We start from the raw sequence: 24,698 nt of genomic DNA on the forward strand, positions 1-24,698 counted from the left end.
CTCTTTGTCGGCATCTCTCTCTCTCTAACTTATCGTCGCTGCCTCCTTGTGTTTGTATTCTATTCAGCTGACTCTTGATTCGTGAGTTGCGTTTGTATATTGATATAAAATTATTTTTTAAAACATAGTTTAGACAGAAGTAATTTAAATATGTGTGGAAAAAATACCACCATTAATTATGAAGCAGGATAAAAACGCAAAACGATTGGATAACAAGAATGTTTCAAGCTGAACGTTGCCCATTAGCCTACATTGTTGAATATATATAAAGGAAACGAACTCATGATTTCACCTCTAGACGATTTAAGAAAAGACGGACGTTTTTTCATAAAAAGACAAATTAAGAGAAATAAAAGTTGATTGAAATCTGCAACAAGTGAAGAAAACATATCAAACATACATACCTCGAAATAACTCGATAGATGGATCCAAAGATTGGAAAACTCTGTGACTCGAATGATAAAACGGCTCGGGAAAGAGCCAAGATGGCGGATCTTAATTTGACTATGTTGTAAGGTTTTGAATCAGTTTTTCTTTGATATCTTACGTACGTCCCTAAGACTCTTGTTATTTATGTCTTGCAGTTAAGGTCCTTGTTTCACTTTACATTTGACCTTCTTGCAGGATTTATGTTTTTCTATCCAGTCCATAAACTGTATTGGGCTGCCTATTTTAGGTCAATATATCCTTCCTCATACGTGTGCCTTTATATATATAAATGGAATGGTTTTGTCTAATCTATTTATGCACTAAATATAGCTACCCTACGGTTCTTAATTTCCCTTTTGATTCTTAATCATCCTCGAAAACCCTATAGAGGATCGATCAGCTTTGAGTTTTCTTAAAGATAAATTAAAATTTGTTTTTCAAATAATTAACGAAATTGATACATGTATATACGATTTCTCTTACAAGATTTCAACAGGAGTGCATCATGTATATATATAGCTCTTAATTTGATATTCCTTTACAATTTATTTGGTAAAAGCACTCTCTCTATATATATTTATATACAATAGAATATTGTATGCATGTTATGCGAAAATCCTGCTAAATGCTTTGCACATATATATATATATATATATATATATATATATTTGCTTTGATATTAATTAGAAGCTGTGCACAAAATAATTTAGTAATTAATGGTGGAAGATAAACCTCGTAAAATTATATATATGTCCATTAGAGGAGAAGTGTTAAAGTTGGAGGTGAAGATTCCGATGGAATAGACCCGCAAGGAAGGGGGAGGGGACACGTGTCATGCTTGTAGTAATGAGCATGACGAAAGGGATGGGTGGGATCATTTGCAGGACATAGCCATGGTGCATGTCATCTCCCTCTCTCTGTGTCTGATTTATAAACATGATCATACTCCAATTTAATTGCGCCACCTATCATTTCGCTCAAATAATTAATTACCATGAAACTCACTCCCGTTGATTTCCATCGTCAGCTATACCTAATAATACCATTAAGCCACCAACCAGAAATATTTTCAGCTACCTCTAAAGGATAATTCAACTAATTAGATTTTCAGTTTCTCCTCCATAATTATCAATTTAAATTCTTTCAAAGTTAATATAAATTTATATAATTATTAATTTTAGAATTTGTAAAATTAATTGAAATACGTGTAAGCTGGTCCAGACACCCACAATAATAATAAAAAATTAAAATTAAAATTAAAATTGTGCTAACATTAAAAAGGAATATTTATATTATGATGTTTTTAGGACCGGAGAAGTCGCTATAATTAGGTCACGCAACTCAAACCATTTATGTCTTTGAAAAATGGAGTCCATGGTAATCAAGCTACCTAGCCAGCCAGCCAGCCTTGACAGAGAACAAGAAGAGAGGTAGAAAGGTGGCTAGATGGAGTTACAATGTTGAAGACTGGAGAGGAGAGGAGATAAGGACCAAGGCCGAGGTTGAGCTAAGAGAGTAGTTACATTATAATATTAGCAACTTGATGTTGTAAACATAAACCCACGAGGAGAGAGAGAGAGGGAGAGAGAGAGCGAGAGAACGTGGAGTGCTGGAAGGGACAAGGGAGAGAAAGGTGGGGACCCATCCACCGCCCATACGCACGCATTCTTAACAAAACCAAACCCATCAATCTGTGATCTAATTCCTCAATCTAACCCTAACCCAAATCCAAAAGTACAAACAGGAGACCTTCTCTCTCTAGCGACAGCAAATACTACTCTCATCTCTCCTGAACCTCTTACCAACACAACCGTAGCTATTATAACACCTCTGCACAGCACACTACATGTCTTAGCTGAAAGATCAAAAGATGGTGAATTCAGCTCAGATCAATTTAATTGGTGGGTTACACCAAAGATCCACTCATCTTTCTCCTTTCTGCTCTCCTTTCTGCTCCAGCTGCTAGCTGGTGAGTGCTAGCTAAGTAATAGCATCTAGTTCTTCTTAGTTACTCCATTAAACTATCAAAAAGAAGCAAGAAAAGCAAGCGAAAAAGAAACCCCCGGCCCCCGAAATAGTCTTCGATCTTCTTATTTTATATCCTTTCTTCTTCCACTAGCGGCCCTCTTTCTTTTTGAAACTTTAGTATAATTACCATTAATTAGCTATAGCTAGTAGTGTTTCCATTTTCTTGGTTTAGTTTTTTTGTCCGACGGCCACTTAATTAGGTTTTGTGCAAGTGAACAACGTCTTTTGGGATATACAGTTGTAGTAAAAGAAAGTCATAAAGTTGAAAAGAAAAGAGTACCCATATGGATCCAGCAACGGCTCATGGCCATTCTCTTCCACCTCCTTTCCACACAAGAGATTTCCAATTACACCACCACCAACAGCAGCAGCAACACCAATTTCACCACCAACAGCAGCAGAATTCAGAAGATGAGCAAAGTGGGAGTAGCAGTGGGCTAAACAAGTCCTTGAAACGAGAGCGAGACGAAAACAACAATAGCATGGGCAACAGCGAAGGCAAAGAGCTCGTAACTTCGGGATCAGGAGAAGGTGAGATAACAAGAAGACCACGAGGCAGACCTTCCGGATCCAAGAACAAGCCTAAGCCCCCAATTATCATCACACGGGATAGCGCAAACGCGCTACGCACCCACTTGATGGAGGTCGCTGATGGATGTGATATCGTTGAGAGTGTTGCTACGTTTGCTAGGAGGAGACAAAGAGGAGTTTGCATCATGAGTGGAACTGGGACAGTAACAAATGTAACCCTTAGGCAACCAGCTTCACCAGGTGCAATTGTGACTTTACATGGTAGATTTGAGATATTATCGCTAGCTGGATCTTTTTTGCCCCCACCGGCTCCACCTGCAGCTACCGGCTTGACTATCTATTTAGCTGGTGGACAAGGGCAAGTTGTTGGTGGCAGTGTTGTTGGGACACTTACTGCTTCAGGTCCTGTTGTGATTATGGCAGCTTCATTTAGCAATGCTGCTTATGAGAGGCTCCCTCTAGAAGAGGAGGATCCACAGATGCCAATGCAAGGGGGTGAAATGGGGTCGCCAGGAGCGGTGGGGCAGCAACAGCAGCCACAGCAGCAGCAGGTTATGGCGGAGCAAAACGCCCAACTTTTTCATGGATTGCCTCCTAATCTTCTCAATTCTATTCAGTTACCAGCTGAGGCATATTGGGCTACCGGTCGCCCCCCTTACTGAAAAAAATGATCGATCCAACACCATATGGATTAGTTCAGTTTCCCATGTTCACTTGCAGCTTACCAAAGAAGTGACAGACTTTGTAGCTAGGGAATTTGGGTTGTTACTTGAGCATTTTCAGGTTTTGTTATTTCTCCTTTTGAATTTTTTTTTTAGTTGTTGTTAATTTGCATTTGATGATTAGCTTAATTATATGCCTGATTGATGATTGAAGGACTGTATATTTCTAAGGGTCTTTATTGCTTGAGTATGATTTCATGTTAACAAGTGATGCAAACTATCATCCCATTTCGAAGATGATGATGATGATGAACAAGGAAAAAACAACAGCCACGACAATGGGAGTGGCCACACTTTCTCATCAAATTTGTTTGCAATGTTTTAAAACTCCTATGATAATATTCCTAGAGGTTTGATCATTGCCTTCATTTGGGAGAAAAATCAAGTCCCTTAGTTCCTTCTTGTTTAGAAAAAAGCTTAGCAACACAAGCTATGCTCTCTCAAACCAAGAAACGCTTACGGTAATATTCCCACGAGGTTTGATCATTGCCTTCATTTGGGAGAAAAAGTCCCTTATATAGTTCATTCTTGTTTAGAAAAAGCTTAGCAACACAAGCTATCCTCTCTCAAACCAAGAAACTCTTATGATTAATATTCCTACAAGGTTTGACCATTGCCTTCATTTGGGAGAAAAAGTCCCCTAGTTCCTTCTTGTTTAGAAAAAACTTAGCGCCACAAGCTATCCTTTCTCAAACCAAGAAAACAGACAGTTTTTCTATGTATATTTTCTTTCCCGTTTTTAAACCATACCATGTAGTACATTTTCTTCCCATCATTTCCCTCCCGAAACTACAATATATAATCTTGTTATTATTTTTTTCCCTATATATGAAACTCCATTTATATACTTCTTCCTCTCCATTGAGCTCCTAACCAGTAAAAGGGGCTTACACGTGTCATGAGCACTAAAAGTAATGCGAGTAGTGTGTATATATATATATATACACACTATATATTTCTTGTTGCATGCCAAGTTGATAAGGTCAAAGGAGGTTCAATTAAAAGCTGGCTAGTGACGGTTTCAAGGAGGAGGCAAGAAGGTGTTAAACTATTTACGAGAAGAGCAGAGAGGTATGGGCTTAGAGTTTCCATGTCTTTTCTTTGGGGAGTTACTAGGGTTTTAGATATAGAGAGACATGAAAATATATAGGGGTGCTGGTATACACGTGCACTGCTCTGAACTAGCTACTTTTCGAGGCAATGCATTGCATTCTCTCTCTTGTGGATTCAAAGAATCTGGGATTGGGCAGCTGTATGAGAAAGAACATGCTCAGATTCTCTGCACTGAAATATATATTAAACTTCCATTTTATATTCATTGCTTTGCTTTGTTGTAAAAGCAATATTTGAAACTAATTTGCTTATCCGCTTTCATCTTTGGAGACACTCCTAGCTGCATTCAACTTTAATTTGCATGCCTCGCTGTTTCTTTCTCTCCTTTATCTTCCCTTCTGTTGGTCGACCTAATTTGCAAAATAAAGGTTGGGTTCTTGAACCTGAAGCTAGCCAACTGTTTTCTTCTTTTAGTAAATTAAGTTTATGTTAATCAAGTCCACTTTTATTTTGGAAGCTTTGCATCCAACCTTTCTTTGTTGAGATCTTAAATTTGCTATTTACGGTGTTGATATGGTGTGTGCGTGTGTAGTTGATAGAATTATTGTAGATCTCTCTTCTTCCATTTCTCCTAATGAAATTGACCTACATATATTATTTCATCAAGAAGTTTCTGGAATATTGTTAAAAAAAGCTTAGGGAGGAAATTTGTCTTCCATCCAAAGCTTACTTTGCGTCCAATCGATCAACATTTTGAGAAATTGAAATTTTACACAATTAGTGTTTGACTCTGCCACTTCATGCCAACAAATATATAAGTATTTGATAGGCATTAATCTGTTGGTGCTGTTAGACAATCTAAAGAAATAAAAAAAATATATAAAAATAAAAAAGGACTTTAGGGTTTCATTAATACTGCATGATAAGATTATAATAATATAAAGAAATGTGTTTAATCTAAATGCAAAGAGATTATATATAGGTTAAACTGAAAAGAAAATGAAAATATTATTCTACCCTTAATAAATAAAACAAAATGACCAAATATTTCTTAACATCTCCCCTTAAATTTACGATGCTGCAGCTACAAGAATTAAGAGTTTGCCAACTAGAAAAAAGAAAAAAAAGAGAAACAGAATGCAACTTGGTAAAGCAATCTATAAAGAATTAAGAAGAAACAAAAAGGAAAAGTAATGGTGTCATGCTTGAGATGATGACGAGTAAGATGACAATCGATCTCAATATTCTTAGTTTGTTCATGAAAAATCAAATTGTGAGTAATCTGAATAAAACTTTGGTTGTCACAATACATAGGAGTGAGATGAAAAAAAAAAACTCTCATATCTGCAAGTAACTCCAAACAATCTTTTTGGTAGTAAATGTCATAAAATGATATTCTACTTCGATTGAAGATTGATAAGCAATAGATTATTTCTTAGTCTTCCAAGAAATAAAAGAATTAGTTAAAAAGATACAGGAACCAGTAACAGACTTGTGATTTGTGGGATCTCTGTCATGGTCAACATTAGAGTGTACACGTAGCTCCAACAAAAAGGTGGATGGAAGTAAAAGACTCTGAAAGATTATACCCCAAATATATCACAATACGAAGAGCAGTTGCCCAATAAATAATAGTATGAGAAGCAACAAACTAACTAACAATATGAACATCATATGTAATATTTGGACTAGTAATAGTGAGATATATCAAACTCTCAATAATAATATGGTATAAAGTAGGATATGACAAAGGTAAACCATCAAAAAAGGCATACTTTGCATTAACCTCAAAGGGAGTATCTACAGTCTTATTATCAGTAAGTCTAGACCGCTCAATAATATTTATAACATATTTTGACTGAGAAAGAAGATAACCTCTGGCTGAGTAGCTTTCTTCAATACCAAAAAATATCATAGAAAACCAAGATCATTCATTTCAAATAGCTAACTCCATCTTTAAAATTGAAATACCATAAATGTCATCACTAGTAATAATCATGTCATCAACACATAAAACAAAATAATATAACTTGCATCAGTGCACTTAACAAAAAAAAGCAAAATCATGACTACTGGAAACAAATTCAAGAGAAGAGATCACAACAAAAAATTTCTCAAACCAAGCACAAGGTGCTTGTTTGAAACCATATAGCACTTTTTTAAACTTGTAAACATACCTAAAGTCATGCAAAACACCAGAAGGGGGCACCATATAAAAATCTTCTTGAAAACCTCCATTCAAGAAGGCATTTTTAACATCAAGTTGAGAGAGATACCACTGACGAACTAAAGCTACTGCAATAAGAGTACGAATAGTAGTTATTTTTGCAACATGAGCAAATATCTCCTCATAATTCATACCATACTATTAAGAGTATCCTTTTGCAAACAATTTAGTTTTGTATCGTTCAATAGATCCAAAATAATGTAAAATTAAACCTTTAAATCCTTCAAAATCACTATGAAGTACCATTAAAAATTATACTAATTATTATTTCTCTCTACGAGAAATATAGGCATCATATGTACTTAATTTTATTGATTTTGTAAGAGCCAATCAATCCTAAAGATCTGTCATAGCAAAATAAAACTCCTGAATACTCATATTTTTCTAGTGAAGAGCTCTTAAGTCATTCTCTAATTGATATTGCTTTGCAAAATTTGATTGCATGAATAACTTTTGCAAATGATCCCAAATATTTTTTGTTGTCTCATACTTCTCCAATTGTACAACTATAAAATGGTCAATAGAATTGTTAATCTAAGTAATAATATTTACATTGTTTGCTTCCTAAACATTTATCAAAGTAGCATAACTCTCATCAATATTTCTAAGTATCATAAAAGTTTCACTAACATATCCCTACATCTTTTTACCCTTAAAAAAATTCCTTATCGCATAACTCCAATAAGAATAATTCTTTTTATCCAACCTCACACTTACAGGCTGAAACAAATCATCTCTTTCAGTAACTATAATCAACAAACAAAGAAAACCAGAACACAAAAAAAAAAGAGAAAAATGAAATATTATATTGCAGAAACTAAATAAATATCTTTTTTAAGTTATACGATTACTCTGAAAAGAAAAGAGAAATATAGGCTAAATGTTGATACCATATTAAGCAATCCAAAAAAGTAAATAGAAATATAAAAATAAAAAGAGGTTGAGGTTAGGGTTTCATTGATACTGCATAATATGATCACAATAATCTAAAGGAATAAGTTTAACCTAAATATAAGGAGATTATATAGGCTAAACTGAAAAGAAAATAAAAATATTATTTTACTTTTAATAAATAAAACAAAATAACTATATTTTTCTTAATAGATGCCTCTATGACATATGAAGAGAGACAAAAATAGATTATGTGTTATTATTGGGTTTCTTGGAAATATATTAATATAGTTGAAAAGATAAATTTAAAATTTATTAAGAGTTCAATGGATGCTATTAGACAATATAATGTTGTTTAGGGTTTATGTGAATATTACATGCAGATTAGTTCTTTCTTCTAGGATTTGATCAACTCTTCAAAGTTAAGTTGTCGCAACCATAATTTATCTGGTTGTCAAGCCTCTAACAACAATTAACATGAATCATAATATCAGAAATCTCTTAAACTATTTTAAAATAGGAATTGTTATACCTTGATCAATGTTATCTTGCTATGTCTTGAGTGTTAACTTTTTTATTTTCTCTATCTTTCTATATGTATAAGTGTGTTCAGGTATTTTTGTTGTGTAGTAATGTAAAGAAAAATATGACATTCTATTTATAAGGAAAATGTGATATATGTATTAATAAAAAACTATCAATTTATCCTTTGAAAAATATCCAATATTTTGTTTCAATATAGTTATTAGAAGTTTATGCAATCAAGTCCCTACTTGATTTTTCTTTATATCTATATTGTAATCCTTTATATTAATTACACTTTAGTTCTCAATTTTTAAGATTTATTTACAATCAAGTCATACTTGATTAATCATCCTAATTTTAAGTTCTTACCAATAATTATTTATGTGTGTAACATATTAAATTCTTAATATGTTGGTCTAAATAAAAATCATAATTTCAATAAAAAAAATATTAAATAAATTAAATAATTTAACTTAGTATTACTACTTTCTCTATTTTATTGTCACAAATGAAATCATATTTTTCTCGGAATATAATACTTTGCTTTCGTTTTACTACGTGACTGGTAATTAACTTCTCAACTCAACCATATTAAATTAAAAAATCAAGACTAATTAGTAGGGGTGTTCATGGTCCGGTTTGGTCCGGTTTTTAACATAAAAATTCAACCGAACCGGAAAATACTATTCCTTGTTAATATAACCCGAACCGAACCGAGAACCGGTTCAAACCGAACCGGTTTTGTTCGGTTCGGGTCGGTTTTTTAGCCTTAGAAACCAGAAAAACCGAAATCAATTAAATAAGAGAAAACTTGGCCCAATCACAATCACTTGACAAACTTGGCCGAATCACATTCAAAAAATTCCTTGTTGAAACCTTTGAATCCAAACTCTCCGGTTGAGATCTGAAAGATCTCCCTTAATTGAATCATAATCACTGAATCTATTCATATTAAAACAACTACATGTTAACAAATATTTCAATAGCATCCTGTAAATAGAGAATAGAAATGCAACAATATAAGAGAAAATGAGTTGCTTTAAGTCTTTCTTGTGCACAGAAGAGGGGGAGAGGGAGAAAGGGAAGGGTAAGGCTACTGGAAAAGGGGAAGGGGGGAGAGAGCGGGGAAGGGGGGGGGGAGAGAGCAAGGAGGGAGGGATGGGTGGGGTTGCTGAAAAGGGAATGGGTTTTGGGGGGAGCGGGGGATAATTTATTATTAGGTTTAGTGGGGGGTGGTTTAATTTATTATGGAAAAGGGAAAGGGAAATGGGGAAAAGCTGGAAAGGTTTTGGGGAGGGGGCGGGAAAGTTTTGGGGGGAGGGGGGGATAATTTATTATTAGGTTTAGTGGGGGGTGGGTTAATTTATTATTAGGTTTAGTGTTTCTTTTTATATATTTTTTTAAATTCATTTAAACCGGTTCGGTTTGGTCCGGTTTAATCGGTTTAAGCCTTCTTAAACCGGAACCGAACCGGACCGAGTGGTTTTTTAAATTTTTTAATCGGTTTATTCGGTTTTTTCTATCGGTTCGGTTTTTTCGGTTAATTTTTTCTCGGTTTTTTCGGTTTAATCAGTTGGTCGGTTTTTTTAAACACCCCTACTAATTAGTACAGAAATAGCTTGGTGTCCGTGTTTGGCTGTAGAGGTGGACTATTTTTATGTGCAAAACATGATGTTCAACTGCGTGCTGAAATTGGATAAAAAAATAATTTTGATAAATAATGTTGAACCAGCCTGAAATATCTTGTTAAATTTATAGTTTAAATTATGAGATTCAAATAACTTAATTAAAAAATAAATAAGAATTATAAAGCCCTTTAAAAAACACATGCTAACTTTTCAAATACTTGAAGCACCTAATATGAAAAAAACCATAAATTTTAATTCTTAATCAATCAAATATTAAATGATAAAATTAAAAAAAAAATTATACAAAAGGATTAAAAAGAGCAATTAAAAGAATGAGGATCAAAATTGAAAAATAAAATTATGTTTTTATTTGATTAAATGGTGAAATTAAAAAATAAAAATCAATTTAGTAAAAGGACAAACAAATTAAAAGAATAAGGATCAAAATTGACATAAAAAAATAAAAACAATGTTTTTATTGAAGGATAAAATTAAAAAAATAATAATAACTTTTACAGGAGGGCTAAAAAAAATATTAAAAATCAAGATAATGAAGACCAAATTAAAAAATACAATACCATCAATTTAAATTGAAGAATGATTTTGAAAAAACCAATAAAACTTTTACAAAACAATCAAGGAAAAAAATTAAAAATCAAAAGAATAATAATCAAATTGGAGAATATAGTATTTGATAAATTGAGATTGAAGGATAAAAATTTAAAAACAAATAAAACTTCAACAAAAATTCAAGATTAAAAATTAAAAATTAAAAAAATAAAGATTAGAATTGATTAGAATTGAATCAACAATATAAAAAATCAAAGTATTATTTTCAAGAAAAAAAACGCACCACCAACAAAAACAGATACCCACCGGTTATTACAAACCCCGCCGTACAGAGTCTGGTAATATCTCTGTTTGCAGGTGATTTCAGCTAAAAGTCCTTCCCTCATCAAGTATTACAAACAATTTTTTCGGGGAGGAAATTGGATGCACAAACCTCTTTCTCATATTTATTTACGCAAGGTTAATGAATAGCTTGTATAAAGGAACTCTACAATATGAGAGAAGAGTGCTAAAATCTTGGATCATAAGGAAATTTTTGTTTTTATTACTAGATAAAAACAAGTCACTGCTCAAATATCAATCTCGGTTTTATTTTATTTTTTTATTTACAATAAATACTTCGATGTTAGTGTTCCCCTGTTCATCTGATATACAAACAAATTTATACACTACCTGCCAGCTATGTGGGGATGGTTTTAACAAGATGATAACTTAATAATCAACAACAAAGCTTACTCAACTTATGAGGACCAAGTCTAAAGCACAAACCCAAGCATACCCATACACAACAAAACTTCGACAGGAACAAAGCTGAAAGCCTTCCTGCTTGTTTTCGTCAAGAGAGATCCATTCTCATTTCACACGGAATCAATTTTTAAGTTGATCTGCTCTAGTATATCTTCAACACAATTGCCACTTTGAATTCATTGATAATCTATTCCCAGCCGCCTCATTTCAGCTTGGAAAGTCGGACTGGAAGTTAGCGTTCGATGGGCAAGTGTCCTTATATCTTCCCTTGAACAGTCTCGCGAAATACGTACCAGTTCCCAGAGTGCACCTCCGCTTATCATGTCCTTTGCGTTCACTTCTGTAATGTAACAAATGCTCGCATCTCAGATGACATTCAATGGACGATCGGCTTTTTCAAATTTTAAAAGGACGGGCAAAAACTTACCATGCTGTGCCAGGTGACAGAGCGCAAGCTCTATATGGCGCCTGATTGGTGATGCTTCATTGTTAGCGTTCTGTACCATCCATGGAAGCACTCCATCCTCAATCAAAAGAGACCTTCCATTCTTAGTTCCTGCACAATTAAGTGCCAACGTTATGCTTCATCTAAGAATCATGGACAAGGAGAGGCTTTGGAATTTACAACATGGCACAAACAATTTCGGGGTACAAAGTCCACTACATAACTGTATGACAAGCAGAGCAAACCAAATACAGACAAACTTAACTAAGGCCTCTTTCTAAGATACGTACCTTGAGTTGATGCTCTGGACTCACACTTGGCAAAATTTGCTATTCCACGGGCAACTTGTGCAAGTACATCAGGATGCCTACATCTAACCATCCCTAGCAAAGCCTTGATGCCACCTTCACCTCTTAGCTTCATCTGCAACTTATCTGAATAATTCATCATTGCACTATGTTAAAGTTTACAATGGCATGCCAGCTGATAGACTAACTCAAATAAATTGGAAATTTTGTAGTAGCACTTAAATTGTAACAAAGCTCTCGTTCACACCTCACACATGCTGCCTCATCATTTTCCTCAGCTTACTTATCTATGTACAAAGCTTGTGTGAAACTGAACTCTTTCAAGTACTCAAGCTCTTTTGTATTTGTTAGATTTTGGGGGGGGAAACCACATAGCTTAGATATGTTATCATTACTTAGTGAATCGTCAGTTCCATACAGAGTCTTATAAAATAAAAATTATAAAAATATATATACTTACCTAAATCAAGCTAATTTCTATAATACCAGGTTTAATCATGGCATCCTCGGGTAGCAGCATGGACAACTAGCTTAGCTGCTAAACTTGCACAATTTTAAGTTTTTCAGGGAAATATGGATGCTAGGGCAACTAGTTCAAGGGAAAACACTGCTTTACTCATCTAATGATGCAAATGTTTGCATACATAATCATATCTAGCCGATTCAAACCATTAGATTGGCATTCCTATATTTACAAATGCTAATTTAAAACAGCTGAAGTTACTGATAAAAAGCCCCTCATCCCCAAGCAACACTTCATATACAGTCGATTTTGTCTGTCTGTTCAAGGGTGATTTCTTGCAGTGGTAGTTGAGATCAGGGCTTGTTTATTCCCCAGTAATATGAAAAAATCTAATCAGATATCCATTTTTGGAATTGAGTAAATCTTCAAACAAGCTTAAAATGCAAACAACTAGTAAACTCAACAGAATAAACATCAAATGGCGTCAGGAAGCTTACCATTTCCACAAAGATTTGCAATGGCTCCAGCAACCATTCGAAGTGTTTGAGGATCCTCAGCACCGCCTGCTGTCATTGATAGCAAACGAATGCCTCCTTGAGACATTATTAGCTCTTGGTTGGTTTCTGATTGAATACATGAAGAACATGAATAAGGTCAAAACCAAATTTAAATGACCCATGATAAATGTATCCAGAGTATCACCCAGATCTCCATGATAAATTAGATCGTCTCTGATAATGGATGCAAAACTCACCATTCATAGCAAGATTGGCAATTGCACCTGCTGCAACTCTATGTATGGTCTCATCCTCGGAGCTTCTAAGCAGCATCAACAAAGACTTGAGACCGCCAGCTTCTACAATCTTCTTTTGATTTGTTTCTGCGTATTAGATGGGGATTGTGATCATTTTGGAACAATGAAATAGGAATGAAAGGCCTTTTTTCCCTGGAAGTGATCATGCTGCTTGCAGAAATATAATTTTGTTGTAGTGTAGACTATCAAATGCAAATTCATCCAAGAAAAGGTCAACAACAAAGTAAAACAGATTATGAGAAACAAATGTAACAAAACAAAACACTCATCTGATTTTGCACCATAAAATTGAAGAGTGCATGAGATGTTACATTAGTATGCAATGCTGCAGTTCTTGGTAAAACAATAAAAGATGAGTGAAGGCTTTGGAGCTTGAATTGTGCAATTCAAAATGTGATTCAGCTCTTGGTTTTGCATCAACCTATCATCTACTTCCATTCAACTAGTTCCCTGAAAACTAACCTTTCCTATTCATCAATATCAAGTAAGCAGGGATGCTTAGCAATGATCAAATCTCAGAATCAATGTTCCCCTTTCAAAAGAAATAAGTCTTTCGAGAGTTAGATGCTATCATGTGCACCAATATCAACTAGGAAATGCATTAAGAAGTATAAATTAAACATGAAGTTCAGAAATCACTATGTCTGTGATACCCTACTGGAGAGTAGATCAGCACTAGCACAATTCTGAATAAGTTGGCGCTGCCCATAAAAAGAAGTTGAAGCAAGTGTTGGTAGAGAACTAGAAAGAAACCTTCAGCTGCCAGATTTGCTACCACCTTCACAGCATGAATTCGCACATCAACATCTTCTACTTCAAGCAAAGACAATATCCTTTGCAATCCCACTGAAGAAAAATTGGATTTTGTTAGGAAAGAACAGTATGAAAGCAGTTCCATTAGCTTCCCATGTGGACCAAATTGAGAAAATAAAGATAAAACAACTAAACACCAGAACTACCTTGTTCAAAGAGTTTAGCTATTGAGGACTTTTCTCCATTTCCCAAATCATTGGTCTGTGGCTGCCTAGCTTGCGACAAGAGAGAATCTAGACTACCAGGAACATTTTCAGATCCTCCATTGTCAATCCTTCTTGCCGTCTAAAACATAAACATATCAGTCAGCATTCAAATTTTAGATACCTTGTGGGAGCGTTAGCATAGATTCCATGAGCAAACATTTATGCATTGGAAAACGTAGAACATATGCCTTGGTTGCCTGCTAAATTGTTATGAATTACAATGCCTAATATCACAATCCATGCCGCCATCCATCATCTCTCACTATTTTCTCAGTTTAGGTTTCGAAAAGAAATAATCATGCCTGTAAGAATTGCAATGCTTGTATTTGAGGTTTATAGGTAATTACTAAGTTTTCCTATCAATTTAGGCACTTGTTTCCTAAATTTCTTATGAGAGAAACATTTTTTTTTCTCAAAAAATTCTCAACCAAATTGTTCCTTGAAGAAATCTGAATTAGGTAGGTTTCACTAAGCTATAGTTATAAATTCCTAGAAGAGAATACCTCATCGGCCTCAAAACTTATTTGCAACAGCTGACTTTGTAGCACTGTTATTTCTCCTTCAAGTTTTTCTTTCTGGCATGCCTCATCCTCCAGCATCTTTTGAAGCTTTGAGATATCAGATTTTGCTGATGCCTTGTACATCAAAGGTATAGTTATTTGTGAACCCAACCTGAGCAAAAGATACAGATACCAGAAAAGCAAGAAGCACTGAGGTAGAATCAGTCAAACATACCTCTGACTTCTTCAATTCAGCTAGTTGACTTTTAAGTTTATTAACTTCCTCTTCAGCAGCCTTCCTCAAGAGAGTTTCCTTCTGAAGCTTTTTTTTCATCTCAGAAAGTTCCTCCATATTAGCTACCCTGGAATCCTATGCATATGAGAGGAAAAAAAGGCTAAAATTGTTTAGTCAGACAGTTGGGTCAGTGGATGTACATCCACAGAATTTTGGAGGAATCTAGTAGTGCTGTAGGGAGGACACGAAAGAATCATGACACAATAAAAAAGGAGGCATCACAAGGAAGGATCAATTTCAGAACTACCTCTCCATTAGATATCCAATTTGAACTTTCATCTTTTAGTCCAGCGGCATTTTCTCCACCAGCATGCTTCTGCTGATTCATCATCCATTTCTCTTCTAGCTTCTTTATTGACTCCATATACTCTTTCTGATAATTCAACCTTTCCTTCTATAAAAAGTGAACATAAGGAGTTAACATGCCCAATGCCAAGAGAGAGAAAATGCTAAATAAAAATCAGGGGGCAAAAAAGACATAGGCAGTACAAGTCAATTGTTTCCCACATCTATCCATCCCGAGAGAGAAATGCGTGCATCCAAATAACCACAAAAACACAAAATGATTCAGTATGAGTTAGTAACAAATTATTTATTGGCATAAAGTTTGGGAAGGTCAATGTTTAAATTTTGCATTTCAAAAATACAAGGCGTGATATATTCTATAGAACAAAAACCAAGAGTACCAGGCATGATAGTATTCTAAAACAAAAACCAAGGGACAAACTTTAACTGAAAATGATACACAAACATCTCCCTCCCTCCCTCTCGCTCTCTCTCTGCACACAGAAAACAGTACTTCATCATTAAAGAAACACTTACCTCCAATTCGACTGCATGGTTTCTTTCAGACTCCAAAATTTGATGTTTTGCTTCAGTAGCTACTCTTTCAATTTCATTCTCAAATGCTTTCTGCTGCTTTTCATGTTCTGCAATAAGTTTCTCCAATTGTATGTCTAATCTTCTAGACAAACTTTTGTAATCAAATTCCTCCTTTAATTTCAACATATTCTCCACCTTCATTGCCTATGAGAGGAAAAAACTTTTAAAAAATAATCAAACAGCTTTCATTAATAAGGGATCAGTAAATACACTATTGATTTTGTGCCTGAGTCAAGTTCAATGTATGTATATTTAATAGAGCCAAATATAAATCTATTAAGATTATGGCAAGAATGAAGCATGTCCAGACACAAGTGCAAGGAGCACTATGTTGATGATGGTAGGGAAAAAATAAATGAACTACGCAGCCAAGGCATTGACTTCAGTTATTGGTACCCACCCTTTGTCCAAACATTATAGTACTTGCTGTCTCTCCTCGATGGCGTGGTGATGGACCGATAGTAATAACCAGTGAAGTCCTTGCCGTGCCTGTCAAGATTTCACAGAGTCAGGGAAAACATATCCTATAAGAAGATTAAATAACTCCATTAGTGCTAACATATTACCTCCAAATGAATCTCGAAGCAATCTAGTAAGCTTTGAATCACGAATTGGGATATGTGCGCTATTTTCAGCGAGAGCATTAATGCACTTCCCTAGTGCACTCAACGAGAGATTGATGGATTTGGCTTCCTCCAATGTGTGTCCCTCACTCCCTGCCAAATAATGGATGAGTAAACGGACTTTAACAAGTCAAAGAGAGCTTGACAATCAGAAAAATATACCTAAAAAACAGCCCATGTAGAATCAAAACTAATCAAACCATTTGTCAATATCTACACCTTTTGCATTCCAAAAGCCAACATGCACAAAGAAAGATTTACCAAAATAATAATTGACTGGCTAATTTAGAAATGTATTGATTGGAGCAAATTTTCAACAAGAATGATTTAGCTGGAATATATAAGAAGAGGATATTACTAGATCATGTGAACATGAAAGGCAGGAGAGGGGTACTTTTAATTTCCATTTCTTGATTTCAACAGACCTGACTTGTCAATGCGCTCTGAACCTGCAAGATCTACTACGACTAGCTTTCCCTTACGAACGATAGGAGGCTTCAAACCTTTAGCCATGTGGGAATTGTTGCCATTTTCGCTTGAAAGAATCGAATCTCTTCCCTTGACAGACCTCTTTACATGTACCTAAAGCATTTGCAATGTCTATTTCTTGTCAAAATCTCAAAAGATTTCAAATAGGTTTGCTGCAGTTTCAAAAGCACTAGAAAGTGAAGGGCAAATTTATTCACCATCAGAATAGCATGACTACGAGATGATTCGGTATTCAATTTTGTATTTGCGGCAAAACGATGAGCTTCTCCTATTCGCAATAGTTCAACAAAACTCTGCTGATTCCTAATTTCAACTAGGCTAGCCCCAGGAAGTGAAACATCTCCACTTTTTGGGTCTTCTACAATAGAAATATTGTCATTAGTAGAATCGAGGAGGTCTTGTATGGTCTCCATGTACAGCTGCACAATTTTTAAGAACAAGAATATTAGATCATAACTTGGATCTAATAAAATTCAAAATATCCAAAATAAATAAATAGCATAGATACTAAACAAAGAACATTACAACATCATACGTATAAAAATAATTCATAGTAAATCCAACAACCTGCAGATAGGACACTGAGACAGAATCAGTCTCTAGAGAAACATCTGCTAATATGTCCTCCATAGCACGAACCATAATTCCACGAGCAGCAGTGTCTTCCTCTCCAAGTCGTCCGAGAGTGTATGTTTTACCAGTACCAGTCTGCCCATATGCCATGACTGTCCCATTGTATCCATCCATAACACTCTGCAGCAGCAAATAACAAATCAGCATGTCATCGGAATCCCATAAAGTAAAAAAAAAAAAAAGTCATAGCAAAACATAAATCATTGTAATAATTGATAATCAGTACGTATATGATTCAATTCTATGAACAGGAGAAGTGAAACAATCAATGAAGTTCATAAGACAACATAAATAGTGAGCATCTGTTTCAACATTATAATCTAAGTTCCATCACAAATAATGAATCAAGGAATCTAATAGGAATTATCCATACGCACAGGAGATCCATCTAATTTAACAACTTTTAACTTTATTTATGATAGTGCCTAATTAAGAAGTTATGATAACAGTGATATTCTGTGACAGTAAGCCCCCCCCCCCTCCCCTGCTCCAGTTAAGGACATCTGAATCAATGATCCTAAGTACAAATCTTCAGCATAAATAATAGATTTAAATTCATTTGTTGGTACCTCTACAACAGGCTTTGCCACAACTTCATAAACACGTTTTTGCGATGCAAACTCAGTCAGCACTTCATCAAACTCATATGTATCAGAATCCCAGTTATTTTTCCGAAGTTTCAACCTCTTAACCTAAAACCAAACGAAGAAAAAAAAGTTAGCTACAAAAAAAAATCACATAAAGATCAGACGCGCATTTAAACAATTTTGTTCTAAAAAAACCTCAGGCTGTAATTCTACACAATCAGCAAAATCAGCATCAGCTACCATCTCCTCTTCATTTCGTGGTCGCAATCTCACCGCTACCCTAACTCTTCCAGGAACTATAAATAAATAACAATAACTAATTAATTAACTAATCACTCACTTAATAAGAAAATCATTAAAAACAAGAGAATTCAAATTAAAGACGCAACAAAAAAAAAAGAGTAACCTTGGATATTAAAAAATTTAAAAGGAGATGACAAATAAAGCGAGATGTCGACGGTTAAAAGAGAAGGCCGGAATATCTAACCTCCAGTATCATCTTTAGCGGCGCCAAGAGAAGGAGGAGCGCTCTTACGGAGCCCCGAGCCCGGCAATGACTTGGACTTAAGTGAATTTTTAGGGTTTGAATTGACAGACAGAGGCTTCTCCACTTTGTTATTGTTAGTACTCAGTGAATTCCTACTGTAATTACCATTTCTATAAACACCTGCCGTAGTGGCCATCTTAGCTCAAACAGAGCGAGGCACTGAGTGAGGAAGCGAGCGACAGAGTGAGTCTGCAATTTTGATTTCTGTGAGTCTTTTGTTTGATTTTCTGTTTGGTTCGCGAGAAAATTAAATGGCGCTGCTGTTAGGGATGAAATTTAAGTTAGAGGGAGAGAGTTAAAAAACGAGGATGGAGTGTGTGAGTGGGAAAGAAAGAAAGAGGGAGAGGTTTTCTGAGTTTTTAGAGGGAGAAATGGGTTGTGGGTCCCGGATTTGACTCTTCATGTTTTTAATTCTTCGGGATTTGGAACGGAGTTACGGAGATGCCCTTGCTTAATTTAAGAGAAAGTGTGCAATGCATGCATTAGCATGACAGTGCATTTCAGGTGTCGTGTTAGAACTTCTGTTATTAAACCCGGCCCGGCCCGGCGGGTCAACCCGGGACCCGGTCGACCCGGTGGCTGGACCGGTTCGGGTTTAATAAAAGACCGGCTGTGGCAACAGCCCGGCCAAACCCGGGCGACCCGGTGGGTCGACCCGGGACCCGGGTGACCCGGAGGAGACCCGGACGAGACCCGGGTTTTTTTTTTAAAAAAATATGGGATAAAAAAAATTGGTTTAAATATTTCAACTTAAAATGATAACATAGTATCTTTTCAAAGTGGGGTTTAAAGCCCTTTCATATATATACTCTATGTTTACATGAAAAAATCATGTTTTTTCAATGTGGGATAAAAAACCTTTTGGTTTAAATACTTCAACTTAAAGGGATAACATAGTATCTTTTCAATGTGGGATTTGAAGCCCTTTCATATATATACTCTATGTTCCCATGAAAAAAATCATGTTTTTTCAATGTGGGATTTGAAACCCATTAGTATATATACTCTATGTTCCCAAGGAAAAAATCATGTTTTTTCAATGTGGGATAAAAAACCTTTTGGTTTAAATACTTCAACTTAAAGGGATAACATAGTATCTTTTCAAAGTGGGGTTTAAAGCCCTTTCATATATATACTCTATGTTTACATGAAAAAAATCATGTTTTTTCAATGTGGGATTTGAAACCCATTGGTATATATACTCTATGTTCCCATGAAAAAAGTTATGTTTTTTCAATGTGGGATAAAAAACATAGAGTATATATATGAAAGGGCTTCAAATCCCACATTGAAAAGATAATATGTTATCCTTTTAAGTTGAAGTATTTAAACCAAAAGGTTTTTTATCCCACATTGAAAAAACATGATTTTTTCCTTGGGAACATAGAGTATATATACCAATGGGTTTCAAATCCCACATTGAAAAAACATGATTTTTTTCATGTAAACATAGAGTATATATATGAAAGGGCTTTAAACCCCACTTTGAAAAGATACTATGTTATCCCTTTAAGTTGAAGTATTTAAACCAAAAGGTTTTTTATCCCACATTGAAAAAACATGATTTTTTCCTTGGGAACATAGAGTATATATACTAATGGGTTTCAAATCCCACATTGAAAAAACATGATTTTTTCATGTAAACATAGAGTATATATATGAAAGGGCTTTAAACCCCACTTTGAAAAGATACTATGTTATCATTTTAAGTTGAAATATTTAAACCAATTTTTTTATCCCATATTTTACATGGATTTTTTCATATTAAATATTAATTTTTTTTAATCAACCCGGATAATCCGGGTTGACCCGGGTTAACCCGGGTTGACCCATGAAACCCGAGACCCGGCCCCTTGGCCGGGTCAACCCTCGGGCCGGGTTTAATAACTATGGTTAGAAGGACGAGGACGAGGTGGTGGATTAAATGACTAGATTGACCCTTTCCCGCTTTCTGTACCTAACGATTTGATTAACCGTCAAGAAGAGTTTGATGAATTTTCTAACGGTTAATTTGTTCTTTGAAGTTGATCAATTATTGTTTTCTATTTCTATATACCAATTATTCTAATGTATTTATTGTTCATGAAATAATAATATCTTCTAAAATTTCCACGAGTGCAAACATGTGTTTTTTCTATGATCAAATAATATTTTTTTCCTTCTCTATGTTAGCAGGTTTTTTTTTCTCAAAACCATACTTGATGATGATTTATGATGATCACACTTGTACACCGATATAGTTAAACTACACAATGGTGAGATAATTATTTTAACAAGCAAATGAATTGAGTATATACTTAATCATCAATTATGAAGTGATTGTAATTACACAACCATATAAAAATAAACTTTTAAAGAACAATATATAAATGGATATGTAATAATTGGTAAATTAATTATAGTATCTTTCAAAAAGTTCGTATATAGAATGTAAATTTTTTATATACTTTATATTTTATGATCCCATGTGATGTCAGATGGAAGAAAGATTTATTAGTTTTTTTCTAAAAAAAAATATGTTTTTAATTGCTCAAATTATGAAAGATCATGAAGTCCTTTGAAAGTATGGCCCAAACTCAAACCATGATCATGGACCTTGTTACTGGACCCATTCCCGGTATCTTTGTGGGCTCGGATATTATGTCTATTTTCCTGAGGGGCTTAGGCATCACACCCGAGTTTAAGTATTGAGTCCATTCCAAGCATCCTTTGAGCTAAGGTGTTTAGCCTAAACTTAGGTGTTGCGTTCACGCTTAATACCCTTATTGGCTCTAGCGGTATTGCATATCACCTGAGCCCAAGCCTTGAGCACGTGTTCATTACATCTTGGGAGATATTTGTTTTTATTAATGATTATATCAAATATATTTATTTCATATTAATACACGTGTAAGAGATTTTTTTTTCTCAATAATGCTATTGAGATAAAATAACTCTTCAGTTCCTCAACTCAAGCAACAAGACAAGATATATAAGTTATAAATACCCCTTGAACTATACATATAAAAAGTTTGCAATTTTCCATTCTCAACATGCATGTATCATTTTCTTATATAATATTTATTATCATACAAAAATAAATAACCTTATTCTTAAAATTTAGTATTTTTTCACATATTTATTAAGCTTTTCCTTTATAACGGTATTGATTTAAGTATACAAGTGTCCTCAAATCCATCAACATGGGATTTTTTTTAGGCATCAAAGCACTATAAGAATAGTTGATTAACCAATGATCCAACAATTAAAGAATTATACTCTTAAACATCTTAAATTTTTTTAACATTATCGCTATGTTTGATGAAATTATCAAAATTTAAAAGAAGAGGGGGGGGATTTGAAGAACATGGATTTTAGCATATTGTGTTAACTAAGTAGACGGTGGACTATATTTTACAGTTGTGATGCTTTTTATTATATAGAAGGGTAGAGATTGGCTGACTTAATACACTTTCAATTCCCTCGTTTTAAATCGACATCATCATTGTGCTATTATCGCATTATTGTTACAAGACTATCTTAAGAGGCTGTGGTGACATTTTACAGTTGAATATTCGATATCAATTAATTTAAAGAAGGGCATTCTTGAAAGATATCACCACAAATTTAAAAGGTTTGGAAGGATATTCATTCTTGAAAGATATCACCACAAATTTAAAAGGTTTGGGAGGATATTTGAAAATATAATAATGATTATTTTTTAAAATTAATACATTAAAATGATATGAAAGTACTAAAAAAATATTAATTTGAAAATAAATAAAAAAATAAAATAAAAATTTTTTTTAAATTTTTTTTTTTTTTTTTTAAAAAAAATGGGCCACCCTACCCTAGAAAGAATCTTGAAAAGGCACCCAAAATAAAAAGGAAAAAAAAAGAAGAGGGAAAAGCTAAGTACGTAGCAAACTACGTAAGCGTGTTTGGTAGTATGGTAGCGGTTGCTTTTCAAATAGTTTTTCATGCCAAAATACATGCTAATGATGTTTTTTTATTTTTTAAAAATTATTTTTGACATCAGCACATCAAAACGATCCAAAAAATACAAACCGAACTTAATTTTAGCAAAAAAAAAAAAATCAAATTTGAGCAAAATACAGGTACAACCTCACTGCCAAACGATGCCAAATATAAAAGATAGCTTTTGCATGGAAAAGAGAAACTAATAAACGCATGAGAAATTTTGAAAAACGCCGCTACCATTTGTATCCAAAACATTCAAATTCAAAGGTGCCAAAAAGTTTAATAGCCTTTACTAGGATTTGAAACATTATATAGAGGCTAGCTTGGCTTAAAGGAAATCCACATACTTTTACAAGGATCTTAATGGAGGCCTTAATTCAATCAACTGTCCTTTCAAATCACACTCTCCTATTGATTTTTCATTTGTCATTCAAGTACAATGATGGAAAGCTTCGCAGACACTGAAAAGAAAACGATCCCACCCACGGCCTTTAATTTGACAGCCTTCCTGGATATAAAGGAAGGAACTTTTGCTCGGGAATTGTTCTTCACATTTTCGATTATGAAATAGTAATTCTTCGTCAGCTTTTAGCTGATGAAATCATTTGATACTGCATCAAATGATTTAAATTTGAATTTCACTCGGAAAAGATTGGAAAACAAGATTATAACATGATTGAAAAGCTTGATAAACGCATTAATTAAGATAAAATGCTATGATCTCGCAATCATGTGAAAGAGTGCTTGTAAATTAATTCAGTCTGCACCGCACAATTCAAAAATTTAATTATTTTTGTGTTTTAATAGCGTTTTTATATTGTTTTCATGTATTAATATTATAAATAATTATTTTTTTATAAAAAAAATATTTTAATATATTTTATAAACAAAAAAAACACTCTAAAAAATAACCACTAACACAATACTAAACCCAATAACATTCATTTAAGCAGGTTTAAGTTAATTTTTTCAGGGTCCGAGCCTTATGTTACACATGGTGGGTCATGATGCCTTATCAAGTGGCACTCAATTGCTTACATTTTAAGTTGTAGCTGATGAGGATGGGGAGCTCAAATCAGCCTAGGGAAGATGGAGACGAGCAGTTTCATGGTCGGAGGTTCCATCAGATTTTCACCTACCAAAAGGTAATAATAGTGAAGAATAAGTAAATGACTTTAGCACTAGAGCTGTTCTACCATTGGTTGGGATGTCTATTTCCTCGGACCCTATTCGTCGATGAGTTTCCTTAACCTTTGGGAAATTCAACAGTTACTTGTTTCAAGGAGATAGGAACTTTATTTCCAATCTTCCCGGCTGTTGCTGAAAAACTTTAACCTTGTCGTCATCCAGCAAACTTCAATAAAATTGTTCCATGGAACAGAAAAGAAAGCTATTATTCATTCATTGGAAAAGATAAAAAAGGAAAAAAAAATATTACGGGCAGCCTATAGGGGAAAAAATCATATTGGGCACACATGGGACATGTCAAAGGATGTAGAATTGCAGTAGAACTTGGTAATATACCTTTTTAAATAGTGTAAATATAATTTTTTTATGTTCATTCTAATGATGAAAATCATTTGGAAAAGTATACTTGATACATAATTATTTTAATAATTTAATATAATCTAGATGACTTGATGAATCTAAAAATAACCCAAACGATTTTCAATCAACACAATGTTGCATAATAAAATTAAAAAAAATTCAATTAAAAAAAAATAAAAAACAACCCGAGTCAACCCAGGTGAACTCGTCAAACCCATAATATGAGCGATGAGA

General features: G+C 34.2%; 2 protein-coding genes across 3 annotated transcripts; one reads left to right on the forward strand and one right to left on the reverse strand.

Annotated features, from left to right (window-relative positions):
* Positions 1 to 2,066: 2,066 nt before the first annotated feature.
* On the forward strand, positions 2,067 to 3,900 carry LOC118028739 (AT-hook motif nuclear-localized protein 24). The gene has a single exon (XM_035032445.2). The coding sequence runs from the start codon at positions 2,742 to 2,744 to the stop codon at positions 3,648 to 3,650; it is 909 nt and encodes a 302-aa protein (XP_034888336.1). The 5' UTR covers positions 2,067 to 2,741; the 3' UTR covers positions 3,651 to 3,900.
* A 7,270-nt stretch (positions 3,901 to 11,170) lies between these two features.
* LOC118028653 (kinesin-like protein KIN-UA) lies at positions 11,171 to 19,297 on the reverse strand. 2 transcript variants are annotated; one of them, XM_035032338.2, is made up of 19 exons: positions 18,897 to 19,297; positions 18,605 to 18,705; positions 18,392 to 18,514; positions 17,757 to 17,942; positions 17,387 to 17,608; positions 17,126 to 17,282; positions 16,644 to 16,793; positions 16,478 to 16,566; positions 16,018 to 16,221; positions 15,443 to 15,589; positions 15,136 to 15,270; positions 14,904 to 15,035; positions 14,341 to 14,479; positions 14,135 to 14,227; positions 13,322 to 13,447; positions 13,065 to 13,190; positions 12,087 to 12,230; positions 11,779 to 11,907; positions 11,171 to 11,691 (listed from the first exon to the last, which is right to left on the reverse strand). In XM_035032338.2, the coding sequence occupies exons 1-19, from the start codon at positions 19,090 to 19,092 to the stop codon at positions 11,528 to 11,530; spliced, it is 2,763 nt and encodes a 920-aa protein (XP_034888229.1). In that variant the 5' UTR covers positions 19,093 to 19,297; the 3' UTR covers positions 11,171 to 11,527. The 2 variants fall into 2 exon arrangements, with proteins under 2 accessions (XP_034888229.1, XP_073264324.1); XM_073408223.1 differs by lacking the exon at positions 18,605 to 18,705 and having other exon boundaries at positions 18,897 to 19,054.
* Between the last annotated feature and the right edge of the window lie 5,401 nt (positions 19,298 to 24,698).

The sequence above is a fragment of the Populus alba genome, chromosome 3 (assembly GCF_005239225.2).
Source record: "Populus alba chromosome 3, ASM523922v2, whole genome shotgun sequence".
In the NCBI taxonomy this organism is placed as follows: Eukaryota; Viridiplantae; Streptophyta; class Magnoliopsida; order Malpighiales; family Salicaceae; genus Populus; species Populus alba.

Excerpts from the sequence above, each read along its gene's own strand:
- LOC118028739 (XM_035032445.2), top strand. The coding sequence starts at position 2,742 with ATGGATCCAGCAACGGCTCATGGCCATTCTCTTCCACCTCCTTTCCAC.
- LOC118028653 (XM_035032338.2), bottom strand. The coding sequence starts at position 19,092 with ATGGCCACTACGGCAGGTGTTTATAGAAATGGTAATTACAGTAGGAAT. Across the intron at positions 16,222-16,477 it reads CTATAATGTTTGGACAAAGG|GCAATGAAGGTGGAGAATAT; the intron begins GTGGGTACCAAT and ends TTCCTCTCATAG. Across the intron at positions 15,036-15,135 it reads CTGAATTGAAGAAGTCAGAG|GCATCAGCAAAATCTGATAT; the intron begins GTATGTTTGACT and ends TTGATGTACAAG.